This window comes from Cuculus canorus, chromosome 12 (genome assembly GCF_017976375.1).
Source record: "Cuculus canorus isolate bCucCan1 chromosome 12, bCucCan1.pri, whole genome shotgun sequence".
NCBI lineage: Eukaryota > Metazoa > Chordata > Aves > Cuculiformes > Cuculidae > Cuculus > Cuculus canorus.
Genome location: NC_071412.1, coordinates 6,479,081 through 6,505,124, shown reverse-complemented (window position 1 = coordinate 6,505,124; position 26,044 = coordinate 6,479,081). Strand labels below are relative to the sequence as shown.

Below are 26,044 nucleotides of genomic sequence, written 5' to 3'. Positions count from 1 at the left end.
AAAGAACTTGAAACACTGAACATGACTGTCAGATTTCATGACAGAATTTACAAGTGAGATGACGAGATGAGACAAGCTGAGAGACTGAACCAAAAGTTCTTCCAGTGACAGAACCGAACTGCATGCCTCAAGGATTGGTTTTCCATAGTGCTTGCTCTGTATCACTTAAAGGCAGACTTCAGACCTGGGTGACTTAAGCCCAAATCTAATGATTTTTCCTGTCCTTTCTCATTCTAGACCCTTTTAGAACACAGAATTAGAACAAGATTGGGAAAAAGTGCTTATAACTTGAAGATATGTACAAAGATAAGTGAAAGAATTCATAACCAGCTTGTATAAGCCACTCACTTATGACACAGTAAAATGTTGTCAACGAGCGCCTTAAAAACTGTAAGTTCAGCCACTGCTATATTAGCGTCAACTACTGAAAGCTATAGGCTGTAACTACAATCATATTATCAACAGCAAGAAAGCAATTGCCTGCATCTCTGCTGCTCAGAGCCCATCCTGCACCCATTCAAACATTCCAATGACCAGAATGTGCTTAAGCTCATGCCTTCAAAACAATAGCCCTTGCTCTAAATCTTTTTTCATGCTATAGGTTTGCATAACTTAAAGCTAACACTGAACACAAGAAGGATAATGGAGATCATTTTGGTTTTAAATTAAGATACTATCGTTCAGTCTTTTCAACAGGACATTTCTACCAAAATTGTTCTTGATTAAATGCAAATACATTTTCTTTGGTTTAGCTTGGGATGCAGACAGGGTTCAACACATTTCAGAAAAAATCTTTTGCTGTACCTTCTAAAATTTATACTAGTGATTAAGCTGTTGGATATTTATCAACAACTACTTATGTTTTCTCTTACTATGGTCTGGCTAAAAGATTAAACATTTCACTGAAAGGCTGCAGTAATATTTAACCAAAATCTCATTTAGTTTCAAACCCCAGCTTAAATATCAACTCTGTTTCATATTTCCAAAGGAAATATGAACCCTGGAATTTTCCTTCTTCCACTGAAGCTGCTTCTAAGCACTATGCTAGGCAGTCTCTGCCTTCTTCCCGAAGGATTGTTTTGATGTGCCTAATATTTGCTTTTAAATGAGCTGCACTAGCAGATTAAAGTTGCTCCCAGTGATATCCATGGCAGAGTTCCCACCAACATCCTTACAGAACCAAGGACCAAATACATTTGTAGCAAGACAACATCCCTTGCAAATTTAGGACTTATTATTGGAATAATGAATAACACTAGACACTTTGCTTTGCATAAATAAGAGCCAAGGCGAAAAAATACAGCACTCAGACGAGATGACCCTAGAGCAGTTCATTTCCAATTATTGTCAGAAGGTTAGTGACAGGATCAGATTCTGCTTTCAAAATACACAGTACCCAATTATTTCCTTAATTCTTCAGTTTGGCCTCGAGGGAATAGGCACAACAATATTTAGAGTCAACGTAAAAGCAATTTTATAACATATGGATAAAACATATTCTATAAAAACTGGGTGTTACTATTACCACTGCGAGTACAGTTTCATATACAAAGTGTACAAGTCTATTCTTAAGAAGGTAAAAGGCTTGCAAAGGCACGGATTTACAAGTAGGAAAAGAAGAAACTAGATAAAAAATACCCCAACCATTAATTTTAATACCTGTCCTCTGATATCCTGCCACAGCAGTGATGCTACTTATATTCCTGGTATAGCAGGACGTCTGCTGTCTCCTTAGAGATGCTGAGAAGCTGCATTAAATATGCCAGTGCCATCAGTGAGAGGAGCTGGCAGCGCGGTGAGGAGGAACTGTACCTGCTGTACGGAAGGAAAGGAATTGATTCTTGAACTCATACCTCGTATACGCACAGTTTGACTGCTCCATCACATATTTCCATTTCTTTACTTGTTAATGTGTTTTATATAAAGGCCTTGTTCAACAATTTATCTCGAAGCACTGCCTCACGATAACACAAAATTCTAACAGCTTTGAATGTTGAAGAAGCTTCTACCAGCACGTTTGCCTAGGCTTGGTGCTTTGGGGGCAGGGGGTGTGGCTCGGGGATGTTTTCACTTTTGGATTTTTTTTAAAGATGGAAGTTCTACTAAAATCCTCTTAATGAACACTCCTTTGTTCCTAGAACAGTGGAAGTGAAGGAATATCTTGTTAAAAGATCTGGAAACGAGACAGAAAATACTATTTCAGTAAAACCCTTTCTTAAAATCTTGCAAGCAAGACAGACATAGGCAACTGAAGTCTTTAAAAAGACTTTTTTATCCCTTCTTTCACTAGGCATTCCACTATTCCAAACAAGACCCTCTTTTTATTCTTTATTTAGTAACCTAATAACTGGTAAAATTCTTGTCATAAATCAAGTCCTTTCAGCATTATTAGAGTATGTTCTCATGGAACTCTATTTATCTCTAACTCATTGAATGTTTCTGAGGGTCCTTATGATTTCCATAGAAAGAAATATGCTACAAAAGTACCGTTAGCATCCTCAGCAAAGAAACCAGGACATTTGTAATGTTTCTTTTAAGTTTTGTTAGTGTCCTTTATCATAAACAGCACGTGATGGAAGAATGTTTTTGGTGAACTGATAAACTGAAGATTCACCGTGCTTAAGGAGTACAAGAGAGAACAAAATGAAATGAGAAAGAATATAGTGCAATTCCTTCACTAGGCGGTAGAAGCCTTTATCATACAGGGGCAAGCAAGACATGTTAGTAGCTTTGACAGGCCATGCACTAACATAGACCTTAGGATTATTCAGTAACACCACCAAAATTAATGATGGTATGCCACAGGACATGAATGAGGGGCTGTAGTAGGCTACTGGCTCCAGGTGCCCCTTGTCTAATAAATTAATTCCTCTCACCCTCTTCCTCAGCATCTAGACTGGATAATTGCTCTAACAATGATAAAAAGGGGGTACAAGAAATGTGTGAACACTCCCAGGTAGCCAAGAGTTACATCTAAATGGTAAGCTTCCTAAAAGCTAACAAAGCAAGAACTTGTGCGAGGTGGAACTTCATTCAACACCATTTTGTAAGCAGTTCCACACAGCTCTGGCAAAATGCTCCCTTGTCTTCATTTGGCCAGTGACATGCTCTTACTGATGCGACTGCAAGATTCAGGATTTAAGAAATATCCTAGGCTAGATAGGACCAGCCTTTCTACATGCAGGTTTAAACACATCAAGAAAGACAAGAGAGGTGGCTAACAACTCATACATTTATATGTAAGCAAGACGGGACCTAGCACGTGTGTTGTTGTTAGTGGCAAAACAATTTGTTAGCCACTAACAGATAAATAAGTTAATGACGAGAGAAAGCAGGATACTTCACAGAATACTTGGGTCCCTTACAGTATATTATACCAAGTAACAGCCTACACTTAGTTCTTATATATTACAGTACAGTTCATCGAGAGATCTCATATGACTCAAAGTTGTCATTATCCTCATTTTACAATGGCTGCTCTCAGGAGAGTCTGGCTAAGAATGACATCGACTCCTGACTCAGATTTTCCTGATTCTTTTTAATTGAAATTATAACCATAATGTTATAAATGTTAGTGTGATTATTTGTATTTAATTTCCTTCTGAGTTTTTTCTTTAATAGTGATATAATTTGAACTGACATAGTAACCTGCTTTCCATATACTTCAGTTGAAATTGTGCCTGAGGGCAGTGAAATTCTCATCCATAAGCTGCATAAGGAAAAAAACTCTGGCATTCAGAAGCCAAACACCTGCTAGAACTAGTGGTGGATCCAGATTTTTAAGAGAATTCCTGTTGCAAAATGAAAACACAAAGGAGGGAAATGTGTGGGGCAATGGAATGGTCTTAAAACCACGGCACTTGGGGGGAAAAAAAAGAAACCTAAACCACTCCACGCTTCAGAACTAAATACTGAAGATCTTGACATTGAAGATATTCACAAGTGCAACTATAAACAGAGACATTTGTCACATGGGGAAGTGACTATCATATATTGCAAGGCATTGTGCCTTTCATTGCTAGCGACAGGGAGTTTTCTCCCTGCCCTCAATCTCAGTACATCTGTTTCTGATTCAGATGGCAGGGGAAATTTGGCAAGTATTCAGCTTCCAAAAAAAAAGCCAGCCCTAGCACCAGTAATTTTTTTTCATTGCATACTGCTCATGCAGTGTTGTCATCAGCAACAGCATGGTGATTATCATGAACCGAACACGTAGATGAGATGTATGGAATTCGTCTGCTACTGTAAATGACTACAAATTCTCATAACAGAAATAGAGGCAAACTCAGTCACCAATAAATGGAATAATTCCCCAATAAGAAAACACATCTTTGGTGTAACCATTTTGAAGATTAAACAGCCCAAAACTCAAGTAGTTGAGCCAGAGGAGCATGCAACTAAAGCACTTTGACAGATAAGGAAGACAAAAAGTTTCTGATAATCAACATCTACCATCACAAAGCTTCTCAATGAGTGAGACCATCGGAGTCCTGTATATAGCATATACACAAGTATAATGCAGTAATATGAAGAATAAGTTGGCAAGATTCCTTTTCAGAGACAAACCAAAGCAGTTTTATGTAGGATATATATATATATATATATATATAAAAATGTGAATCTAAAAAGGTACATGCTTATGTCACACATGCAAAGGTCACTCAGGTATACTAAAATAACTGAAACTAAAATAACACAAGGCACAAGAACAATCTATTGATCCGTGGTGTTTGCTGACCTACTTCAGTGACTTCCACAAAGAATAAATACACATAGATAAGGCTGCGTAAAGGCCCGTGCATGTATAGATTAATAGAGTGAAACTGCTCAAGTAAATGCAGGACTGACCCCAGTGGCGCCAGAACTTCTCTTGTATGTTCCAAAGGCACTAATTTGACCTGCACACCACAGACTGGACGAGGAAATTTCTGTAGCAAGTTCATAACCTCTTTTTAAAATAGGTAACATTTTCTAAAAGATTCAGTCAGTTCAGTGCATATCAAAGAAAATGGAATATACCTAATCTATACATTATTTTCACACTTAATTACCTTCACTGATTAAATTCTGCCTATTTTTTCACTCTGAATTTGCCTAGCTTCTGATTTTTCCTGACATTTCTCATTCTAGATCCATTCAGTACATGAATGGGTCTATAAGGGTTTTCTGTGCTTTATTACACTGTTTATCATTAGAAATACTTTTATTTCTTTTCCTCTAAAAAGATGGGAAAGGTGGTGTGTCGTGGCCAAACAGCACACACAAACAACCAAAATATTTATCAACACACTCCTACTACTGCTGTCCCTCGAAATAGAAGAACTTGGGCTAACACTGCTCTTCATTCATCGTCTTGATCCGAGCACAGAGCTCCCGCTTCTATCTTGTCAACATCTCTTAGGGGATGGGAGGCAGGGAGTGTCCCAAAATCATAGTTAAAAAGACAGACCACCCTGAGTAGAGTGTAAATAATCAAAACTGTTCTCCTCCCAGCTACTCTGATTAATCCTTTCTCACCTGAAAAAAATGAGACTGTGGAAAAAGCCACAGTCACATGTTCACTCTCAGGCTAAGCTGTGATTTACAACAGCTCAGCACATAAATGTGTCTAACACATGGTGAGGAAAACGTGATTTTTTTTCCACTGTTTGTTCTCCACTTCTGATAATTTCAGTGATATTAACCCAGTTCTTCGTCTACTCTTCTTTCTTGCAGTAAGTCCCTTTGCAGGGTTTATGGTCTGAGCCCCGTAGCACATGCTCCGGGTCAGGCACATTTTCACAATAAGGAAGCAGTTAAATGGTCGTGGCTCTGCTGTAGGAATGTTGGTTTAAGGCTATTAATAAGGCACATGAGGTGAATGTCTTTCAGCCAAGTGCCTTCCACGTGTGCACACCTGTTTCAGCATGATTTTGAAGAGAAATTCCCGAAAGAAACTGTTCACAGCACGCAGGCTCTAAGTCTCTAATGCATTTTCGCAAATACTCTAGAGCTTTTAAGCTTTTTCTGCTTTACTGATGTCAGGAACTCTGATACATCAACCACCATGTAAAGCATGCTACCTCCTACCAACTCATTTTACCCTAAGAAATTACCTTTGTCTTATTAGCATCTTTGTTGTTGTCTTGTACCACTTTGAGATTACTGCCACTGACTTCCAGTATCCTGATCATTCCTACCTGATCCTCTGCTGCTGAAATGCTTTCTCTGACCCAGGCCCACTACTCAAACACCACAACTCAGTTCTCCATGTATGCCTCCACACTATTAAATATTTAATTCAGCCTCATTTTAATCTCAGCTTAACTAATACCTCAGTTCACTGTTTCTGGTCTTGATATCTTTTATCCATCCATTTTCTCTTAATTTTTTGGGGGGGATGAGGGGATGGTTATTCTCCAAGTGTACTTTGCCTTTGTCTCTTGCCAGTGAAAGCATCTCAAGCACATCAAGATTTTAACTGTATGTTGTGTTGAGCCAGACACACCCTTCAGCATTAACGAAGCAAAGGCTGACTAGAACAAGTGCAATAAGTGAACAAAAAGCAAATAACATAATAAAAGAAGCAGAAGCACCCTGGGGAAGAAAAAAAAAAGCAAAGTCTCCAAATCAGAAAAGACTAGATATGAAAGAGGACCTACCATTAATCTGTCCTTCCTGGTTACAATTCATCTACTAGCATTAACTGACAATATTTCACATGCACTAATAAGCCACTGCTTAGATAACTGTGCTTTAGCAGTAAAAAAGCAGAGCAATTAAAAGCTCACATGACAGGCACTGCAGGCATCTGTTCACTGACAACTATTAAGACTAATGGTCATTAGTTTAATGACTCATTTTTTGTTCTTCTACGTGATATTTAGAGTAATGCTGGAGGACTGATATGGTGAAGGGGAAAGGGCTCTTACTGAGGTGAGAAAAGATAAACACAGGATCTGCTGCTGGAAAGAATGAAATAAATCCTCTGAATGAACTGGAATTGTTAAAAGACACAACTGAGCAAGTCAAACATAAAATGAAAACAGAAACCGCTAATTCAGAACAGGATGCCTGCTTTAATCAGGATAGTTTCAACACTACAACTTATCACCCATCTTCCATGAGCTGCTTGGAAATTTCTTAAAACTTAAGAAAAACTTAAAACTGTTTAAGCAGTTCTAAAATTATCTAAGTGATTACAGAAACACACTCAATGAGCACAACAGAAAAAGGATGAAGAAAAGCAAACATTCAAGAATATCTAAAATTCAAAGGCAAAATATGTCTAGTGTTTTGAAAGTCTAAAAGGTATGATGCCCTCTTAAATGCTTTGCATTTTCTTTTTTATTATCTTAAGCACAAAGTGCTTTCACTGTGGCTTATCTCACTAACATACCATTTTTAACCCTCTAATGGTCTCTATTTCAAATGCAACCAGCATAAATGACTAAAAGAGGTATCACAGAAGGAACACTGAAAGATAGGCCATGCGATTATATTTCTAGTCACTCATCTTGTATTCTCATTCCAACAGCTGAAGTCGAGTGAATTGCTTCACTCTGCGCACATTACTCTGGGAACTTGGCTATCATATCCACAATACATGATTTGCCAATACATACCACCTGCACACTAAGGGAACGGAAGACCTTCCTGTGGAAGAATATCTTCCCATCCTGTGTGGGTGTACAGAAGCAGATGTGTACACACAACAGATAGCTCCCAGGACGAATAAATTGAGACATGTCATAAGTCATGCATTGCTTTCCAGTAATGATTATCTTTCTATGGGAAATTTAAAGAATAATTTTACTCCTTCAGAATACCACACTGGAGTTTACGATGGCATATCACATGGCTAGGAAGATAAACTGTCTTGTTTCCTTCTCTTTTCTAGCAGTTCAAAGAATCTGACCAAAGGAGCTGATAACTTTTCAGCATGTACCTAGTTACTGGCATTTCACAGAGCCTTCCAGCAACTAAAAATTAGACATACAACTGAACACTAAGTAGAAACTGCAGTCAGGCTACTGAAAGCCCTCCTACCTTGACCAATACAGGAAAGGCTGTGGAGGGACTGTCATTGTTGTGGCTGGTACAGTCAAATCTCTTAATGCATCTGTCTTGCATGCAAAATGAGCAATTAGCTCTAAGAGACAGGAATATCTTTTAGAAGGTGAGTCATTCAGCTTCCCCTCCTTCAGCAAAGTAGAAAGCACCACTATTTTGCTCAGAAGTAGGACAGCTACTAAGGAATAGCTTTTCAAAAGCAGCTTTTATATACTGAATTCTAAAAGAGAACACAATCTTGGTTTGTCCACTTGACCTTATCTTTTGAAAAACTGTCATGCCTCTTGTAGGACAAGGGATGCATCACTCGCTGCTTTCAAAAACAGCAACGGGAAATGCAGAATTCCCAATACATGCCTGATGTCTAATGCCTGTTCTTGCACATCCAGCAGCTTCTTTTTTACAGCTACCATTTACATGTATGGTGAAACAGAATTCTTGACAGCATAGTTTAATTTTGAGGATTTACAGAAGGGCACTATTCCTACAGAATGTTTTTCAGCTATTCATGAGCACTTTTGGATGCATCTGTGGCAACAACCTCCCCTGACTTTTCTTATCCACAGTCAGCTCCTCGTTTGCCAGTACAAGCTAATGTGAGCTACGAGGCCAACCCTAACAGCTCAGTATCTAAAATTCTAGCAAGGTTCCAGATTCTCATATGTTTGTCTTCAGCATACTAAGATTTTTCAAAATACAGACAGCATCCAAGAACAATGGACTATGCAAAGGCAAGGAAATAAATTCATCTGCCCTTTTATTTAACTGCAGAGGATTCTTTCTGCCCTATATATCTATGGCTAAAAACTAAAGACAGCCATAACAGTAGAAACTACTGAAGTTAGAACCTACACAACCTCGTGAATTTGCGCATAGTGGTGTGAAATACCATGCACTTAATGACTCAGTTGATCTGTTCTTATCCTGCATAATTATACATCTCTTCACATTCACTGCTCTACGAATTGTAAACAATAAGATAGCCTCACACAGTTAAGCCGTGCTGAAGTGCTGAAGTTAACTGCGGCAGTAATCTTGTTTTTACATGCACATTTTACAGGCCTGGCCTCCTCTGCACTCTATACAGAGTAAAACGTCATTATATGAAGACTAAACAGCATTCATTTTAAATAACAAGACACGAATATAAATCTTAACCTGTGTATTCCTCTACAAGTTTGGCTGTACTTGGAATTATCAGTCCAGAACATCTCTATTTCAGAGTCCAGTCCTTTTTGCCAAGAGAGATGTTCTTTTATGCTGATTATAGTGAAAAAAAGCCAACTTTCTGGCCCAACTCAGGCTGTAATTATTCCGTGCCTTTATACAAACTTTTTATAGTTCCTGGTAGAAAGGCTGAAGGGAACCCTGCACATCCACACAAGATCTGAAAATTGTTGTCCTCTTGCAGAAAACCATCTAAAAGTGACTGAATGGGATCTGCCTCTTTCCTGTGTGCTTTTCCTTTCCTAGAGTTAAGACGATGTGTGCAGCTTTTCCTGTGTTTTGTGTTACTCCAGCTTTTACAACAGAAGAAAGACCTGTCTACAAACTGTTCTATAAAAGTTACAACCCATTTATCAAAAAAGCCTGATTACCTTCCTACTTAAATAACCAAAGAAGCAACTACACATTTTAAAAGGAAGTATGGGACAATAACACAATCTCCAAATCAAAATGCTTATGCCAAGAAGATTGAATACGGTCTCCAAATCTCAAAATAAGCCAAAACTATTCATTCCTCCCATTTTCAAACATAGTCATTCCAAATTACCTAAAAGCCATAAGAATCCAAACCATTCACAAGTATTTCACAGATTAATCAAATGTCTCATGCAGACTGGGAATATGCAGTCTGCTCTGCTCTTCTGGTTTTGCTCCTTCAGCATCAAGCCAAAATCCGATACCTTCTCTAAACCAATCTGTTCCACACTACTGCTTCCTGGGAGTCTGAGGCTGAAAACACGTAGGAAAGGGAGACCCTTTTTTCCAGTTCTTTACAAAGTATAAAAATTACATTTTTAAAATCTCAGTATAATAACAGGAAACCTTGCACTTAAACCCCCATGTCTACTGTAAGTAGACAAATAGGAAAACAAGGCACTCCACTTAAATAAATATTCCACCTACTACTACTTTTCTCCTCTCACGTATATGAAAAACAGTCAATTTGTACTATTTTCAGAGTAATATTCAAGGAACAAAGGAAGTTATGTACAGCACATTTTAAACAAAGTCAAAATACAGAAACAAAATTCAGCTTCAGTTAAGAAATGTTTTAAAGAAATTAAAGCTAATAGAATAAACCCTTCTCAGTAAATCTCTTTCCATAATTTCCTTTAGTTAAAGATAACAACATATTGGATTTAAATCCATACATAACATATCAAATGCCTTTTTTTTCTACAGAGGATCTATTCATAGCAGTTTGTATTTGCAACATATGCAGCAAATTATACTATTAAACACTTAATCCTAATAAAGTTAAAGTTTCACCCCTAACAATAAAGCTTGCACAAATCTTGCTATACTTGAAACAGGATTCTGGAAATAACCAATAAAAGTCAGAGGTAGCTATCATGACAATTAATAATTGAACATTTGAGATGTAAAGTTAGCCGTTCACATTGAAATGTTCTGATGAAATATGAAGAATAATTATGATTTTTTTTTCCAATTGGTTAAAGTTTATGAGGGTGTTTATATATAAGATATAGGAAAAAAGCAGAGAAGGAAGAGCCCTGTGAGTCACTTTACGTGTCACTGAAAAATGTGACCTCTTATGTGCTCTCCATAGGAGCCAAGAGTTGGATGATCTCACCACAAGGCCTTTGCAACTCCAGTATCTTGTGGAAGAGCCGAGTACCAGACAAACCCTCACAGAAATCCACACAGAGAGAGAAGAACGGCTACTGCAGCAGAGATTCTCTGGTACTAGCAGCCCATATAAACAGCACAGGCTGCTAACAGCCCTCCAGAAAGAGGAACAGATGTTAGGTGAGCTGCACCAGCATTTTAAAAGCTGACCAGAACTCAACAAGTATCAAAGCAATTGCCTCCACATAGTTCTCCGTATATAATGCCTGACCTAATGTTAATTATGCCACTCTGAACAGGATTTTCATCTAAGCTACTTTAAATAAAGAACCAACTCCAATGCAAAAGACAGATCAGGCAAGCAGGACCCCATTTTACGAGACCAATCCTGCCACTGCAAACCCCAGGTCAAGCAGGTATTCAGCCTAGTAAGCTGCATCACCCTTCAACTTCAAACTGTTCCTCATTTTTCTTGACCTGGGCTCTCGTTTAGCTGTGCAAAAAGATCTGATGGTATCTACTTTCTCAACTGTAAATAACACCAGGATAAATAACTGTACATTGTTTTTCATACAGCTGCCCTGTAACTTCCCTGCAGACAAGAGTCTATTAGGAACCTGCAGCTATCTAACACTTTGTTCAGACTAAAACTCAATTGAAGACAATCTCAGTTTGCTTGGAACTTTGTTAGTGCTATTACATACACCACACACACACATTTCCACAGAGCATACATGTAGGAATGAACTCTAGAACTTTAGCAGTTTAATGAGGCTTTCAACATGAAATACCACCACCTAAAAAGGAGAATTGCATTTTTTTGAGGGGTGTAAAAAGCTCCTTCAAAAACACGTGCTAGCTTTTCTCTGCAGATAAGGGCACATACACTTTAACAGCTACTACGCACCTGAGATTTACCTTGAAGAGGCAGATTTAATTTCTCAGAATAATACAGATGTCTAACTCTTTCATACCCATCAACCTTAGACACTCAAAACACCACCAAGAATTTGGGTCCTTCATCACAAAGATAGGTGAATGGAACTGGAACTGCCTCATACCACTTGGGGAAACACATGATTATAAAAATTAGTAAACTACTCAAGTAGCATTGAATATTTTGTGAAGGGGCTCAGAGTGCTCTGATTTTGAGAAGAGCTGGGGAAGAACTAGCAGGTGCAAGGATGTTGTACCAGGAAACTCTTCTCTCAGGAGACTGAATGGAGTTGATGACATGGGAAACTTGGGTTGCCAACTTTCTACAGAGCATATAACCCTGAAACTCTGGGAAAATGAATTGGATTACGAATGTTGAGGAGAGAGGCCAGCCCATTACTGAAAGTTAGTCTAATTGAATGTTGCCAATTTTATCTGGATGATTACTCTTCAGATGAAGAGCTAGTGCCACTTTTTCATTGCCACTAGTCTGTTTTCTTCCCTTCTCAGCTGCCTTCTTTCACTGAGCCATCTGGGGCTAAGAAAGCACATTAGTGAAGACTCTGCACACAGGATTGGCTCTATGCAGCCAACTACTCTTTCCCCACACTTAATATAGCTTTTCTTGAGAGGAGTTTCTCAGACCTCAATATCCTTATTCTCAGAGTAAGGTTAGGTATTCTCAGAGTAAGAGGACATTGAGCGCTAACAGCGGAATCTAAAGGTTGGCTTTGACTATTCTCATCCAAATACGTACATTACTGGCTAATGTTTGCATAATTCATTCACATTTAGTGCCAGATGCATCTCTTACTTCATGAGTTAAATTTTATTCATAGCTCAAGTCTACACTCAAATTAAGACTGGGCTATTACAGAGGCAAAAACTTATAAAAATTGAAAACTCCCTTTGAAACACATGCTTTCCAGTAAAAGCAGCTAGCAAAATGCAAAACACGGTCAACATTCCAACGCCATGATGTCAATTTTCATATGCACAGACAAAATGCTACATGTAGAAATCAACCCTCTATATCTTCCTTATTTATGATGTGCTTATGTTTCCCTCTATTTTCATTAGCAGAACTGCACCGTGCAGCGGAGAGCCCAACCCCTGAAAAGGTTCAAAGGAATCTTCTGAATATAGTAAATCTAGCAAAAACTCACAGATTTTCCACGTACTGCTTCAGTTTTCCTGAAAAAAAATAGCATACATGCTCTAAGGATTGTTTTTGATGTTTCCCTCTGCAGCAATTCAGAGAAAATCTTGCCAACAGGGATGGTCTGGAACACCTGATAAAATGGTTTTCAATTACACACAATAAAAAAGTGACATGTAGAAAAATGGAAATCACTTCAAATTTTGCAAGGTTTATAAGCAACAGGCAAACTATCTTTTTTTATTATCTCTGCTTTTTTTCCAGAGGGATACATACAGCCAGTTTTCAAGAAAACAAACAGCTGCAGACACAGCTTTGCCATCTGTCCTTCGCAGTTACATGAAGAAGAGATGAAATGATTCACACCACACGACAGGAAATACGATAACCAACTACTTAGCACTAATGAAATTCAGCCTCAGCTTGCTTCCTATGGGCAGGTCTTAACTCAGGAAAAACTCCTACTGATGTCTCAGGCAAAGTGCCTGCGGACTTCAGTTGCACTGTTATTCAAGTGCCGAATTTTGAACTGTCGAAGCAGAAAGCCCAAATTTTACAAAACAACGTCTCACTTGTGGAATAGCAACCTAATGAAGCCCACAAAGCTCCCCAGCCTGGATCTTCTTCAAGACTGAGGCTTTATGGCACCTACACTGAGAGTCCTCATGTCACCACTGATGCAGTATGACCTTTAGGCAGACCAGGAATGATTGGACACTCCTACGGTATAGTTGAAAAGGACAAGGTTTTCTCTTCAGTGTCGTCAAGGACTCGCCTTAACATTTTAAACAAAAAAAAACAATCTACAATTCCTACATTCTCCCCAATCTTAAAGAGTGGCTTTTGTGACACATGACAGATGGCCCACAGAGGTCTAAGTTCAGCAAGAAAAATAAGCAATTATAAACAAATACATCACTGGTGTTTTCTAAGAACATAATTCAAGCAAGTTCAAGGGATCAGAACAAGACCCACATGGTGTATTATCCTAGCTAAGGCCCTTCCCAAGATGGTTATCTACCGGAAGATATTTTCTCCAAGAAAAGCCTAGTGTTCCCAGTACATCTTTGTCAGCCTTGGAGAAACCATGCAAGTTTTTTATAAAAACTAAAATTCAGCTAATAAACAAAGATTAAACATGTACAGAAATTTTTCCCTAACAAAGTGACACTGCTTTTTAAGACTAGGGAAAGATTTAAGAGGTTGCAAGTTAAGCACAGGTGATGCTAACAGGATATCTGAAATGCCCAGGAGACTTGCAACATTAAGTAAAATGTATTTGCCTAGTGGTCTAATTGCTTACTAATTTTCAAATCTATTCCCATTGGATAAGTAATAGCATTTTAACCCCAGCTCCTGGCATTAAAAATATATTTATAGTTTCCTCTTAGCAGAAGATAAACAGCTGTATGGTAAAACCCCGTACACATTAAGATGGCATTTGGAAGGTTTTCTTATAGTTTTAACCAACCTATTGTGTTCCAAATTTAACTGAATGACGTAGGAAGAGGAAATGGGAAAAGCATTTGGGTGTGCAGTTTCACACTGGGGTGAAGGCAAGTGCTCACTCATGCGGGGAAAACGTCTGGAATATTTCTGTCTTATAGAAGGACTAACCACATAATGAAAGTGGAATTTAAGCCAAGCCTTATTTAGTAAAATACCAGAAGCCATTTCTCCATTTATCTTGCTCAAGGAAATACTAGTGTTTGTTTAAAAACAAGAAAGTGCTCCAGTAAATGAGCAAGAAGACCAAAATTCTGTTGTCTACTTTAAAAATCATTCCAAAACATCAAAATTTGAAAATGTGCTAGAAACTTAATAAAACTCTTTGTGAAGAGAATTAGTAACAACTTAAATATATTCCAGGCAGACACAGAGAAGCTCAGAACGTAGGCACCTACATAGGTTTTGAGCAAGTTTATGCATCAGGGTATACCTCCAGATACACCTGGTGTCTGGAGAACATACTTCTTCAATATTAGTTTTTAAATGACGAGTCAAAGTGACAGTGGGTCTAGGTTTGGTTTTTACTTCTAGTTCAACAATCCTCAAGTGCAGCCCCAAGGATCATCAAAATGACATAAGACCAGCTGAAATGGTTCACACCAAGGAACCATCCAGCCCATCAGCTTCCAAAAATAGCCATAACTGGAAACCCAAACAGCATGTTCCAAGCAAGAATGTACAATACTTTCCAGGAATACTTTCCTGTACTCACCTACTTTTCTTAGCCTGCTATACTTTGTCTATATAATAGTACTTAGTGGATCTCACCAGCACTTGTCCTGTCTCCCCTGAAACCTAACCTTCTACTAAAAAAAAAAAAAAAAAACACGAAGGGAAGGAATGCCAAAGACCATAACATGGAAGTCAATCACCTTTCATTGTTTCACTCAAAGAAACAAGTTACCAGCTGGTCTCTGTGTAGCCTTTCCACTCCATTCATAAAAGGATCAGAACTGTATACAGTATTCATATGGACAAACTAGGAATTCATACAGTGAAAGGATGATACTCTTTGTTTTACTCCTTCCCTTCATAACACTTCCTGTCATTCAATTTGCACTTTCAACTGCTGTGAAGATCTGAGCTGGCTGTTCATTAAAAGACTTACCTGAGAAACACCACTCTAGGGGAAAAGCGTAACTGTTAGTCACAGAAAGCACCTTACATTCATATAAATACAATTATAAAAATCAGGCTACAAAAAACAGAGCCCGTTCAAGCAGTCTGATCAGTTTAATGGCCTTAGTAAAATCCCTGCATAGCATACAGCATACACAAGACATCTCTCTCCAGTGATGTATTCCTCCTCCTGCTTTCTAACAGAAGTGTTGATGAGATCAGCTGATAGAATCAAGAATATGTTGGATGTACCTGGCAGTTTGCAGTTAGAACATCATCTACCAAGCAGGCAATACTCAAGATGCTACTCTGCTATTGTTTTTTTTGAGCCAACATCCATGTTAGTCGATCACGGAACAGTTTAAAACTATTTGGAGACTCAAGAAAACAAAACAGTAAGTGAGTAATGAGACCTTGAAAACATCTCATAGAAGGAGACTCTCAAGAGAGGAAGCCAAATCATATTTTAGAGTATTTCATTTGTTATACATCCACAGAGAGCACCGAGCTCGTTTAGCCTTCTGCTCGCGCAGCACTGCTGCACCAAGAGGCTGCAGTAGCTGAGAAAGCAAGGAAAACTCCCAGCAGAAGAGATGAATCTGAAAGTATTGGAGCCAGTACTTGCATTGTCCTTTCGCATTTCTCCATGCCAGTAGATGTCCTGGAGCAGCCACATCTACAGGCAGGGAAATTGCAACAAAGAGGGGGATGGTTTTGGAGCTAGTTAACTTCTTGCTGAATCAGCCAGCTGGGAATACAGCCAGTTTCTACAACCTTCTCAGAGCTTCTGCAAGGTGCAGGCCAGGAAACATTTACTGCCAGAGCTTGAGAGAACACAATCCTTGACTCTTCACATTCTGTGGCAGTGCAAGTGTGTCCATGTCCTCTGACTTCTAGGATACTAAAAGGCAATAGATCAGGCAGCTTGAACTCTCTTCTCTACATCTTCATTTACTATAGAGTGAGCCTCTGTAGCTCCTTTCACATATACACACTATAAGAAATACCTTGTTCTGCTTGGACACGAGATTGTTTCCTATAAATTTTAAGCAGTTCTGATTTTTGGCAAAGCACCTGATGACAGAAAGAAAACATTACATAAATACAGAAATACATGTTTCCACATATAAACAAATGCTCCACTTATTTAATGCTACAAAGCAGCATCATTAACAGGCTGAGACCTCCCACCGTGACACAAATGACAGCAGTTAGCATACAACAACAATCTAGTAATTACAATTGTAAGTGGATTTCTGTCATTGTTTCACAACTGAGTTGAGCTGATTTGCATTCGCAGTGTTACTAGTAGATCCAGAAGCATGACAAACTGACAATTCTTGGAAACCATATTTCTCAAAACAGACTGAGAATACTGTTTTCATTTTCTCTCCATAATGATGTTAGATTTAATAAATATAAAATTAGAAACAGAAATAACATTGTTCCTAAACAATTTATGTAATATGTTGTCTGAAAGGGATATAATAGGCCAACTTTTCAAAGACTGCCCTCCCTATATAAACACACAGCACTTGTACTTGGCCCTCTCAAGTATCAAATATCTACACACCCAGGTACTAGAATTCACACACCAGAAACCTATTGGTTCAAGAGAGTTTTAAGGGTGAAAGTTTCAGTTTAATCAACTAAATATGATGACCACTGCTTACCCAGACTTTTGGAAGTGCGTAAGGCACCTAATGACTGGTTCCCATGGGATTAATTTAAATTCACCTCATTAGTTGTTTCAAAAAACCCATCTAAGCACCAACCAATGCACTTAAGTACATAACAGTACTTATGTCCCAAGTCTTAAATGAAAGTTACCAAAACAAAGGCTCTACATCACACAAACCCTTCTGAAAATGCTACAATATCTGCACTATGTTTAGCACCCTTACATTGCTGATGGCCATCAAAAAGTGAGTTTGTAGACCTGTACTTTCTCCCAAAAGTTGGACTGAGGCCATTTTGAAAATAACCCTTAAATTCAAGGGTACTTGACAGTCTGCATACTTCAGCTAATAACAAGAAAAGTTCTCCACTTAGGGAAAGAAAGTTATATACATGCTTTTGAAATCTAAAGGATTTATTTATCTACAAGTGACAAAGTGCACGCAGAGGGTAGATCAGAACTGCAGGGCTACACAGTTCCTACATAGGTCTCAGTTCTCTCCAGAGTTGCCATGGCTATATCCAGTGTCCCCTCTGGAATGCAGTGCTCACTAGCAAACTGTACTTTAAAATCAAATCCACTCTTTCTCCATGCACAAACTCTTTGTTTTACAGAGATATTGCATAGTAAGAATTACACTGGAACAGCTCAAGTCAGACTGTGCTGGGCTGTACACAGCCAAGACTTTATCATCAGTATTACCAAATATATAAAATCTTAACAACACACTGACTTCACAGTCAAGCACAACATTTGCACAGTATGGTATCACTCATGCCCAAAGACTTCTAGCATAGCCTTACAACACAAATAAGGCTTGAGGCACAATTACAAGTCTGCTCCCGCTACCACTGTTATTAGTATATTTTACTGCTTCATTGTAAGCCATATGATATTTGGTGTTTACTTAAACCCCAGCTCCTGGATTCAGGTAAGCATGGAGAGCTATATTAAGAAAAGCTTCAAGCCCTAAAATTGCAGATAATGACATAAATATGTGAACTCCACAGGTTCAAAAAGCAAGTAAAGGGATTCAGATTTTAAAATATATGTTCTTTTGAAGCAAAGCTTATTATTTTGGATGGCCAAATCATGATTTCCAAACAGTAAAAGGGCTTTAATATCAGTATAATCAATCATGTACATTTTCTGCAACACAAAGGCAGGAATGGAATTTGATGCAGTGAGCAAAACTGCCACCCTCAGTGCTGTTTATGCCCCAATTTGGTAAAGAATATGAAGGATCCAGCTACACCAAGCAGACCTGAATGAGTAATTATCGATGACTAAGTGTTCAAATATCTGCTAAAACCAAAGATTATCCTAGAGCTTTTCCTTCATTTCTTCACTATTTTTTTCCAAGAGAAATCAGAAGCCACTGGCTGTTACGCAAGATTATTCCTGCACTTCAGCCTTCTCTAAAAGTGTATGGCTTTCAGGTATCTCATTTTGGAACCAACAATTCAAAGCTCTACACACAACTGGTTTGAGAATCTCTGCCCAGTTCTTAGTGTATCCTCAACAAAAATAATTATCACAGTGAGCGCTGATATCCATGTCTGAAGATAAGAGTTCAAAATTTGGCTGGCTATGCACACTAAAACACCTTTGCTGCATTGGAATTATATGGGTTTGGACCATGCTTGGGCTGATTTGCTCGCGTTGTATTGCTGCAAGCATCACTCAATCACTACAACAAAAATATTTACAAAGAAAATGAAAACAAATGAGAGTAAAGGGAGCCTTCCACTGATATTATCTGTGCTCTTGGTCATCTCCTACAGTTGGCCTAAATTTTTTATAAGTACATTTTAAAAAATAAGTATTCATGCACAGTTTGCGTCTAAAGCCACAAGACGGATTGATCACAATTTCTGGCAATTCAACTCTTTTGGATTGCAAACTGGGGGTAACAGCAGTTCAGATGCTATGAGCACTGGCTGAGCAATCATTGTTACTCATAAATTCAAAGCAAGTTTAGAAAATTACATAAGTTTTCTGGTAACATTGTCACTGAGTTACAACCCTGTCAATAACAATGAATATTTTAAGTCAAAACTCTTCTACAGAGTCTCAAAAGTGTTATTTGTCTGTAGCAGCGACACTTTAATCTTCAAGCTAAGAACAAAGCCACAGGCCTATTGAGGCTGATGGCAGAACTCCAGATGGGTGCAGAATTGCAACCTGCCTACTAAAAAGCAAAAGTGCTTCTGATTTAACTCCAGGCTAGCAAATCTCATCCTGATATTTTTTATGAAAGTTACTGGAGGTTTAATAATCGTTACTCATGTGTCATGTAGATCATAATCTATTCTCTGAATCTATTCTCTGAATGTGCAACACATTCAGTGACTCTAAAACAATATTCCAAACGTTTTTCACAACAATGGTCTCCAAGTCCACTATGTCATATAATGGACATCAGGTTTTTGGCCTTGCAAAACTCAACCTTAAAGACATTTGCTGTGTTGGTAGTTTTTGGCACATCAGTTATGGCAGAATCATTTTGAATAAGATAATGTTTTCAGCATGTATATCCTCTATATCCAAAATATCACAGATAGTTAGAAAATACCATAATGCAGGCAGGGATTGCAGAAACATAAATCATAGGCGCAACTAAAAGTTTATTCATTGAATATGTTACCTATGAAACTTTTCCTCCCCTAGAAACCCAGAGCTAATGCTTCTTAAATATCCAGACATGGTGTCTTTGCTGTTATTCCCTCCTCAGACATTAGCAAACCCATGGCCTTTGGAGGCCAAACGACTGATTTGTAGAAGGTTTCATTTGGACTGCAGGAACCTAAGAAAATATCAGTGTATTCCTGGTTTGAAAACAACATACCAAAGAATAAATCTAAAGTGAATCCACGTGTAAAATTCTTGATGACATATTTGTCTCTATGAATCTGCTAGCCAGCGCTTCTTGCTGCCATTAATCCATTAGTAAGTATATGCAGATATACACTCTGACATATTTCATAACAAATAATAACAGTATCTAGTTAAATGGTGTAATAAAATGTTACCATAAGGTTAAGAAAGTAGTTTACCAGACTGAAAATCCTACCTTTTCAATTACCGATATGGGGCTATGTGTACTCAAGAGATGACTTAAAACAGCAAAATTGGACTTGGGTACTTTTATTTTGTTTATTAGCTTAACCATCTCCTACAATCTGTAGTATTGATAGCTCACTTGTTGCCGTGTGAGAAAAATCGGGAGTCTTTAGCCATAAATACACGAGTAGCTACGTTGCAGTCCAAGGATATAGTTTATGTTAAAAAAATACATATAGTCTGTAGAATACAGTAACTTCTTCAGACAGTTTCATCATTTAAATCTTTAGAAACAATCAATTATTCCATGATGGGGAAGGAGATGCTTAAGAAAAACACAGACATTATTTGCTTGGATTACCATTGGCTTTAGACTAATGCAGTTCCATTAATTTAATTTATATTGGCTCACATCAAAAAAAAAAAAAGTAGGCTCTGTCTGCAAAAGAACACAGTCAAGACCAGCCCATAAGTAAGCTCCTCCCGAGTCACTTATGCCACTGTTCTCAGACACAGATTTAATGAACAGGAGGCTTAGCAGTGCTCAGTGGTAACAATTAGCTGGGCTGTCCTATGAAATCTCACTCATCTACCCGTAGAGCAACTAATCTGCCCTTGACAAAATTTGTCAGATTTGAGACTCTGCGTATCTGTGAGGACAGAGTTCAGTTTGAAGCCCAGCTAAACACTGCGCTGGGCTACCATGCTACGAAGAAACCAGAAAGGGCTCCTATAACCAAAGTTAACCTTCATTTCTACTCGGTAACAGCTACCTCTTTTTCACAACTTCTCATGTTAAAGTTTTCTTTGCGCTATATTCATACCACATTTCCACCACATTCTTATAAAATGGTCATTATTTTATTCAGTACCTGCCTCAAGCAGGATGAAATTAATCAATTGCACTTAAGTGACATGACATAGACTTGTGACCTTGCCCAGCATCCAATTGTTTCTAATTGATTAGCTCCAGACATAAGCACTTTAATAGCCAAAACCAACACTAGTGGAAGCTATGGTACAATATTAAGGTAGAATGACTGTGTGTGGTCCATATAGTATGGCCCCAAGCAACCAATTAAAGAATTAATGGTTATTGGACACCAAAAATGTTATTTTAAGTAATATAAAATGTCTTTAATGTGACTAAGATTATGATAAAACACCTAAAACTGAAAAGCAGAAGGGCCTCCTACAAGATTGGGGTTAAGTGCTAATGATTCAAGTATGCCAAACAGATTAGAATCTTTTGAAGGACAATCAAAAACATTTTACCTGGATTAAAATGTTCATAAAGCTCATCACAATAGCCGGTTGATTATTACAATGTGTTTGGGTTGTTTTTATTGTAAATAGACAAGTGAATCTACGCCAAACCACTCATGAAGAAGAGGAAACTAAGCCACTACTGGTTCTAGTTCAACAATAAGAAAAATATGAAAGGAAAAAAAAACAGAAGAAAAATGTTGCAAAAGATAAGAAGTCTTTTCATAAGCAAAAGACCCAAACATGAAACTGAAGTTTCCCTTCTCTGAACTTCTGTTCTAATCATAACCAGTGAACTTTACATACTACTTTCCAAGTATTCTACAGGGTCAGTTATTACAGCATCACTGCAATCCTTGCACATAAAACTATAAGCTGAACAGGCAGACCAAATCCATAAAATTTTTGTTCCTGCATAAGAAATATGCCAGTGAAAAGCAGATGACCTCACTTTTGCCCTATCTGCTTGGATATGCACTGAATGCACTACATTTTGCTGTACAATGGATACCAATCTAATAATTTTAACCTCAATTGCAAGTCCTTTACTCAAGTACCCAGGTACAGGAGGTGTTCAGCAACAGACAGCTGCTAAATGAATTTGCTTTTGCCTGCTGTATCATCCTTTGATTCAAAATTCTTCAGGATGTTCACTTATACAATGCCCAGCCTGCCAGGCTCCAGTTTGAAATCACCATTTCTCAGCACTGCCATAGTACAAACTTTACGAAACAGTATTACAGTAAACAGCATCTCTGATTTGATTTTATTTAAAACTAAGATTTGACTGCTTTTGTCAAAAACTTCTACAATACTTTAAAAGATGATGCTATTTATTCCAAAAGAATATTCTTCCATTTATTTTGCCATCCTTTTCTAAGGATTTCTGGATTTGGGTATATTTAAGACCGAAGAATCCTTGAAACATTCAGTGCTGTGGGAACTATCAGTATAGAGAATGACATACTATAACATCTCTGCTGCATGCCAGCACTCCATATTTCTTGAAATACTCACTTCTTGGAACTGATTAGGCTCATGTGTCAGGCAATAGATCAGCTGGCAGCTATGGTTTTCCTCCATGGTTCCTGTACTCATTGAACACTTGAATCAAAGACCTTTTTTGACCACGTTCCCTCTCAACACTGACTTCAAGTGCTTTAGATGTTTCTACCCAGGTATTTATATAACCTTTGTCACTTACAGTATCTTAACATTTATCAGGTGCTAAACCTTCTGGGAACAAAGAGCAGCTGTGCTGCCTAGAAAGACCCATGGCATTAAACATCTGGCAAGATCTCCCTTTGGTCCCCATATAGTAAAGTGAGGTACGGTATTACTAGGGGGAGAAAGAATACTCATTTCCCACATGGATTTCTTTTAAATTCTCTTCAGCAAAACAAAAACCTCATCAGGAGCCTTTTATTTACACTGCAAATCCTTCAGTAGTTCCGTGTTTAAAAAGCAGTAACTCAAAGCGTGCAGCAAGATCATCTGCTAAAGGAGCTGGCATGACAATAACAAGGTCATTACCTACCTGTAGGTGAGCACAGACAGCAATAGCAAGCCAAGTGATCTCCCAGGAGAGCCTTGTGGCTTTAGGGCTGGCCATCCTTGTGCTTTAAGGCTCTGCTAAGAGAAATCATTTCAAGTTACAAACAAAATCAAGTGGGCTCCACCAGAATTTCAACGACTAAAGCAAACTGGGCAAAGGCATAGAACCCGCCTTTGGAAGAAATGCAATGCAAACACTGGAGTTCTGTGCTGGCCAGAGGAGCCGGTGCAGCGCATGCCATGAGCACAGCCTGCAGGGTGAGGTGGTATCAACTAAGGAACAGGAAGGGGGGGGGTGGTTATTAAAGGTCTGGGGAAGTTGGCAGTAGCAGGCAAGTTAAATTCTTCTCCATTCAGGAGATAATCAAATTGGGAATCTGCCCTCATTTTCATTTCCAGAAGATAAAATCCAAGGAGCATAGGATTTCTGACATACTGTTCCAGCACTTTCACCCATGGCAAGCTGAGGGCCCAGCTCTGGGACTTCAGCAGTTACTCACACCACCTTTGAAAGCTCTGATCATAAGAGCTCAGAGACCAAGGGATCAGGGCAGAGGAAAAAAGTAATCCATCAATTTAGTGATCATCACCATTAGAGGGCCAACACAAAACTGTCACTTTCAATTTAACACTGTCAACAAGAAAGGAAATCATGTAATAATGCCGCTAATTCTGCTTATTCCTAGTCAGTGCTGGTTTTTTTCTCAGACTTCATTACCACAGATCTACAAACAGAAGTCCCATGCATCACTAACAGACACATCCCAACACAAACCCGCCCTCCCTCTCCTCCCAGCCACCACCCTGCCAGGAGGCAAAGCCCCACAGTGAATGCAAATCTCTCCTTCCAAAAAAGTACTCCTTTCTAAAAGGTCAGACAGCCTAAAAGAAAGCCATCTATTCCAACAGCTCTTGCACCTGTCAACTAAACATAATTAAGATTCCTTACAGAAATAAGCATTTTATTCCCTTCCTCAAAAAAATAAAATTAAAAAGAATAAAGACTTCCCCTCCCTTGCAAAAACTTAGGATCACTGAATTGCTGGGTAGCAAAAAGGCTCCGAGATCATTGAACCCAACAGTACCTGTCCACTACTAAATCATAATCCTAAGCCTTCAAAGAATCACCAGGTTGGAAAAAACCTCTTGGATCATCGAGTCCAACCATTCCTACCTGCCACTAAACCATGTTCCTGAGCACCCCATCTACCCACCTTTTAAATACCTCCAGGAACGGGGACTCCACCACCTCCCTGGGCAGCGGTTCCATCACCCGATGACCCCTTCGGTCCATTCTGAACCTCCCCCGGCACAATCTGAGACCATCCCCTCTCACCCATCACCTGGGAGAAGAGACCCACACCCACCTCGCTATCACCTCCTTTCGGGGAGCTGTAGACAGTAATCTTAAACCCTCCTGGATGCTCTCATCATGCAGAAATTCCACCCCGCCGTGGCACCAGGAGAAGGAACCCCCTCTCTCCCCCGCGGGCAGGTGCTGGTGGCTCCGAGCTCCCTCCGGGGCTGCCGCCCACCCACAAGCGGTCCCCACGGTCCTCGGATGGAAGGAGGGGGGGGAGGCTGGCAGCCTAAAGGACCCGGACCCGCTCCTTCCCCTTCCCCGAGAGCCCCGGACCGAGCGGCTGCGCTTCTTTCCCCGAAGGGCAAAAAAAAAAAAAAGCTACCGTGCAGTCAAGCCCCGAATGTGATGCAAAGCGGCTGCCAAACCCGCATCCGCGCGGGGTCTCATCTCCCAGCGCCTCTCCCGGGGCTCCCGCACCGAGGAGGTCTTGAATCGCGCAGCCCTCTGCGATATTTTTAGGTTTCCTACTGTAAATCTGAAGGAGCGCGTCTGACACGACAGCTTCGCTCTCGTCCTCCCTCCGAGCCGCTCGAGGGCACAAATACCTCAGCCCCGCCGCTTCCCACGATGCTTTCGCCGAGTCCTCTAAGAGCGACACGCAGAGAAAGGGCTGCGATCCCCGACACTCCAGTTAAAAATACGCTCCAGTGAACTAAACATAACCGATGAAGAGTTGGTTCAAATATGTTGCGCTGGAAACTTTTCCAATCTGTTTGGGTTTCTCGGCAGCACGGGAAGCGCCTCCTCCATGGTTGGGAGCAGAGCGCCCTCTGCCGGCCCGGGAGCGGCGGCGGGCAGCTCTGGAACAGGCCGGGCTGGAAGGGACCTCAAAGCCCATCCAGTTCCACCCCTGCCATGGGCAGGGACACCTCCCACCAGCCCAGGCTGCCCAAGGCTCATCCAACCTGGCCTGGAACACCTCCAGGGATGGGGCAGCTACAGCTTTCCTGGGCAACCTATGCCAGCGCCTCATCACCCTCATCGTGAGGAAATTCCTCCTTATGTCCAGGCTAAATCTGCCCCTCTTCAGTTTATACCCATTGCACCTCATCCTATCACTACAAGCCTTCGGAAACAGCTCCTCCCCAACTTTCTTATAGCCCCACCCCCTCTTCAGGTACTGGAAGTTTGCTGAGACCTTCTAGTTCAGACTTGATAGAACATACTTCAGAATCAATCACAAGGGGTTTTAAAGACAAGATTTTGCCTTTAGATCAACTGATGCATAAAATCAATTTTCCTGTCCCAAAACTATGGCTGGTGGTACCACAAGAAGAAAACCAAAAGATGTTCACAACTACAGGATGAAGCTGAGCCTGAAGACCTGCCATCTAGTTACGAATGTACACAGCTTGCACCATCGCTATTTAGGCTATCACTTCGCTTCTAATTATTTACCCCTCGATAGTGAGGCAGCCCCCTGAATCCCTGAAGCACAAGCTGCAGAGCAGGCAGTTGGCAATGTCTTGCCAAGCTACTGAAATGATGTAGTGTTGTTAATACCATTCTCTCTTCCCCCAGGTCTGGT

General features: G+C 39.6%; 1 protein-coding gene across 7 annotated transcripts in view; it reads right to left on the bottom strand.

Moving 5' to 3' along the window:
- ADAMTSL3 (ADAMTS like 3) overlaps positions 1–25,236 on the bottom strand; it is a 187,558-nt gene extending 162,322 nt beyond the window's left edge. For 2 of the 7 annotated variants that reach the window (XM_054077306.1, XM_054077310.1), the window contains exons 1-2: positions 24,839–24,967; positions 23,137–23,228 (exon numbers count right to left, since the gene is read on the bottom strand). In XM_054077306.1, the coding sequence (XP_053933281.1) occupies positions 23,137–23,211 (75 nt within the window). In that variant the 5' untranslated portion in view covers positions 23,212–23,228; positions 24,839–24,967. Of the gene's footprint in view, positions 1–23,136; positions 23,232–24,367; positions 24,384–24,520; positions 24,624–24,838; positions 24,968–25,061 lie in introns of those variants that run through there. The other 5 variants (XM_054077304.1, XM_054077305.1, XM_054077309.1 and 2 more) reach the window with 5 other exon arrangements.
- Positions 25,237–26,044: the final 808 nt, after the last annotated feature.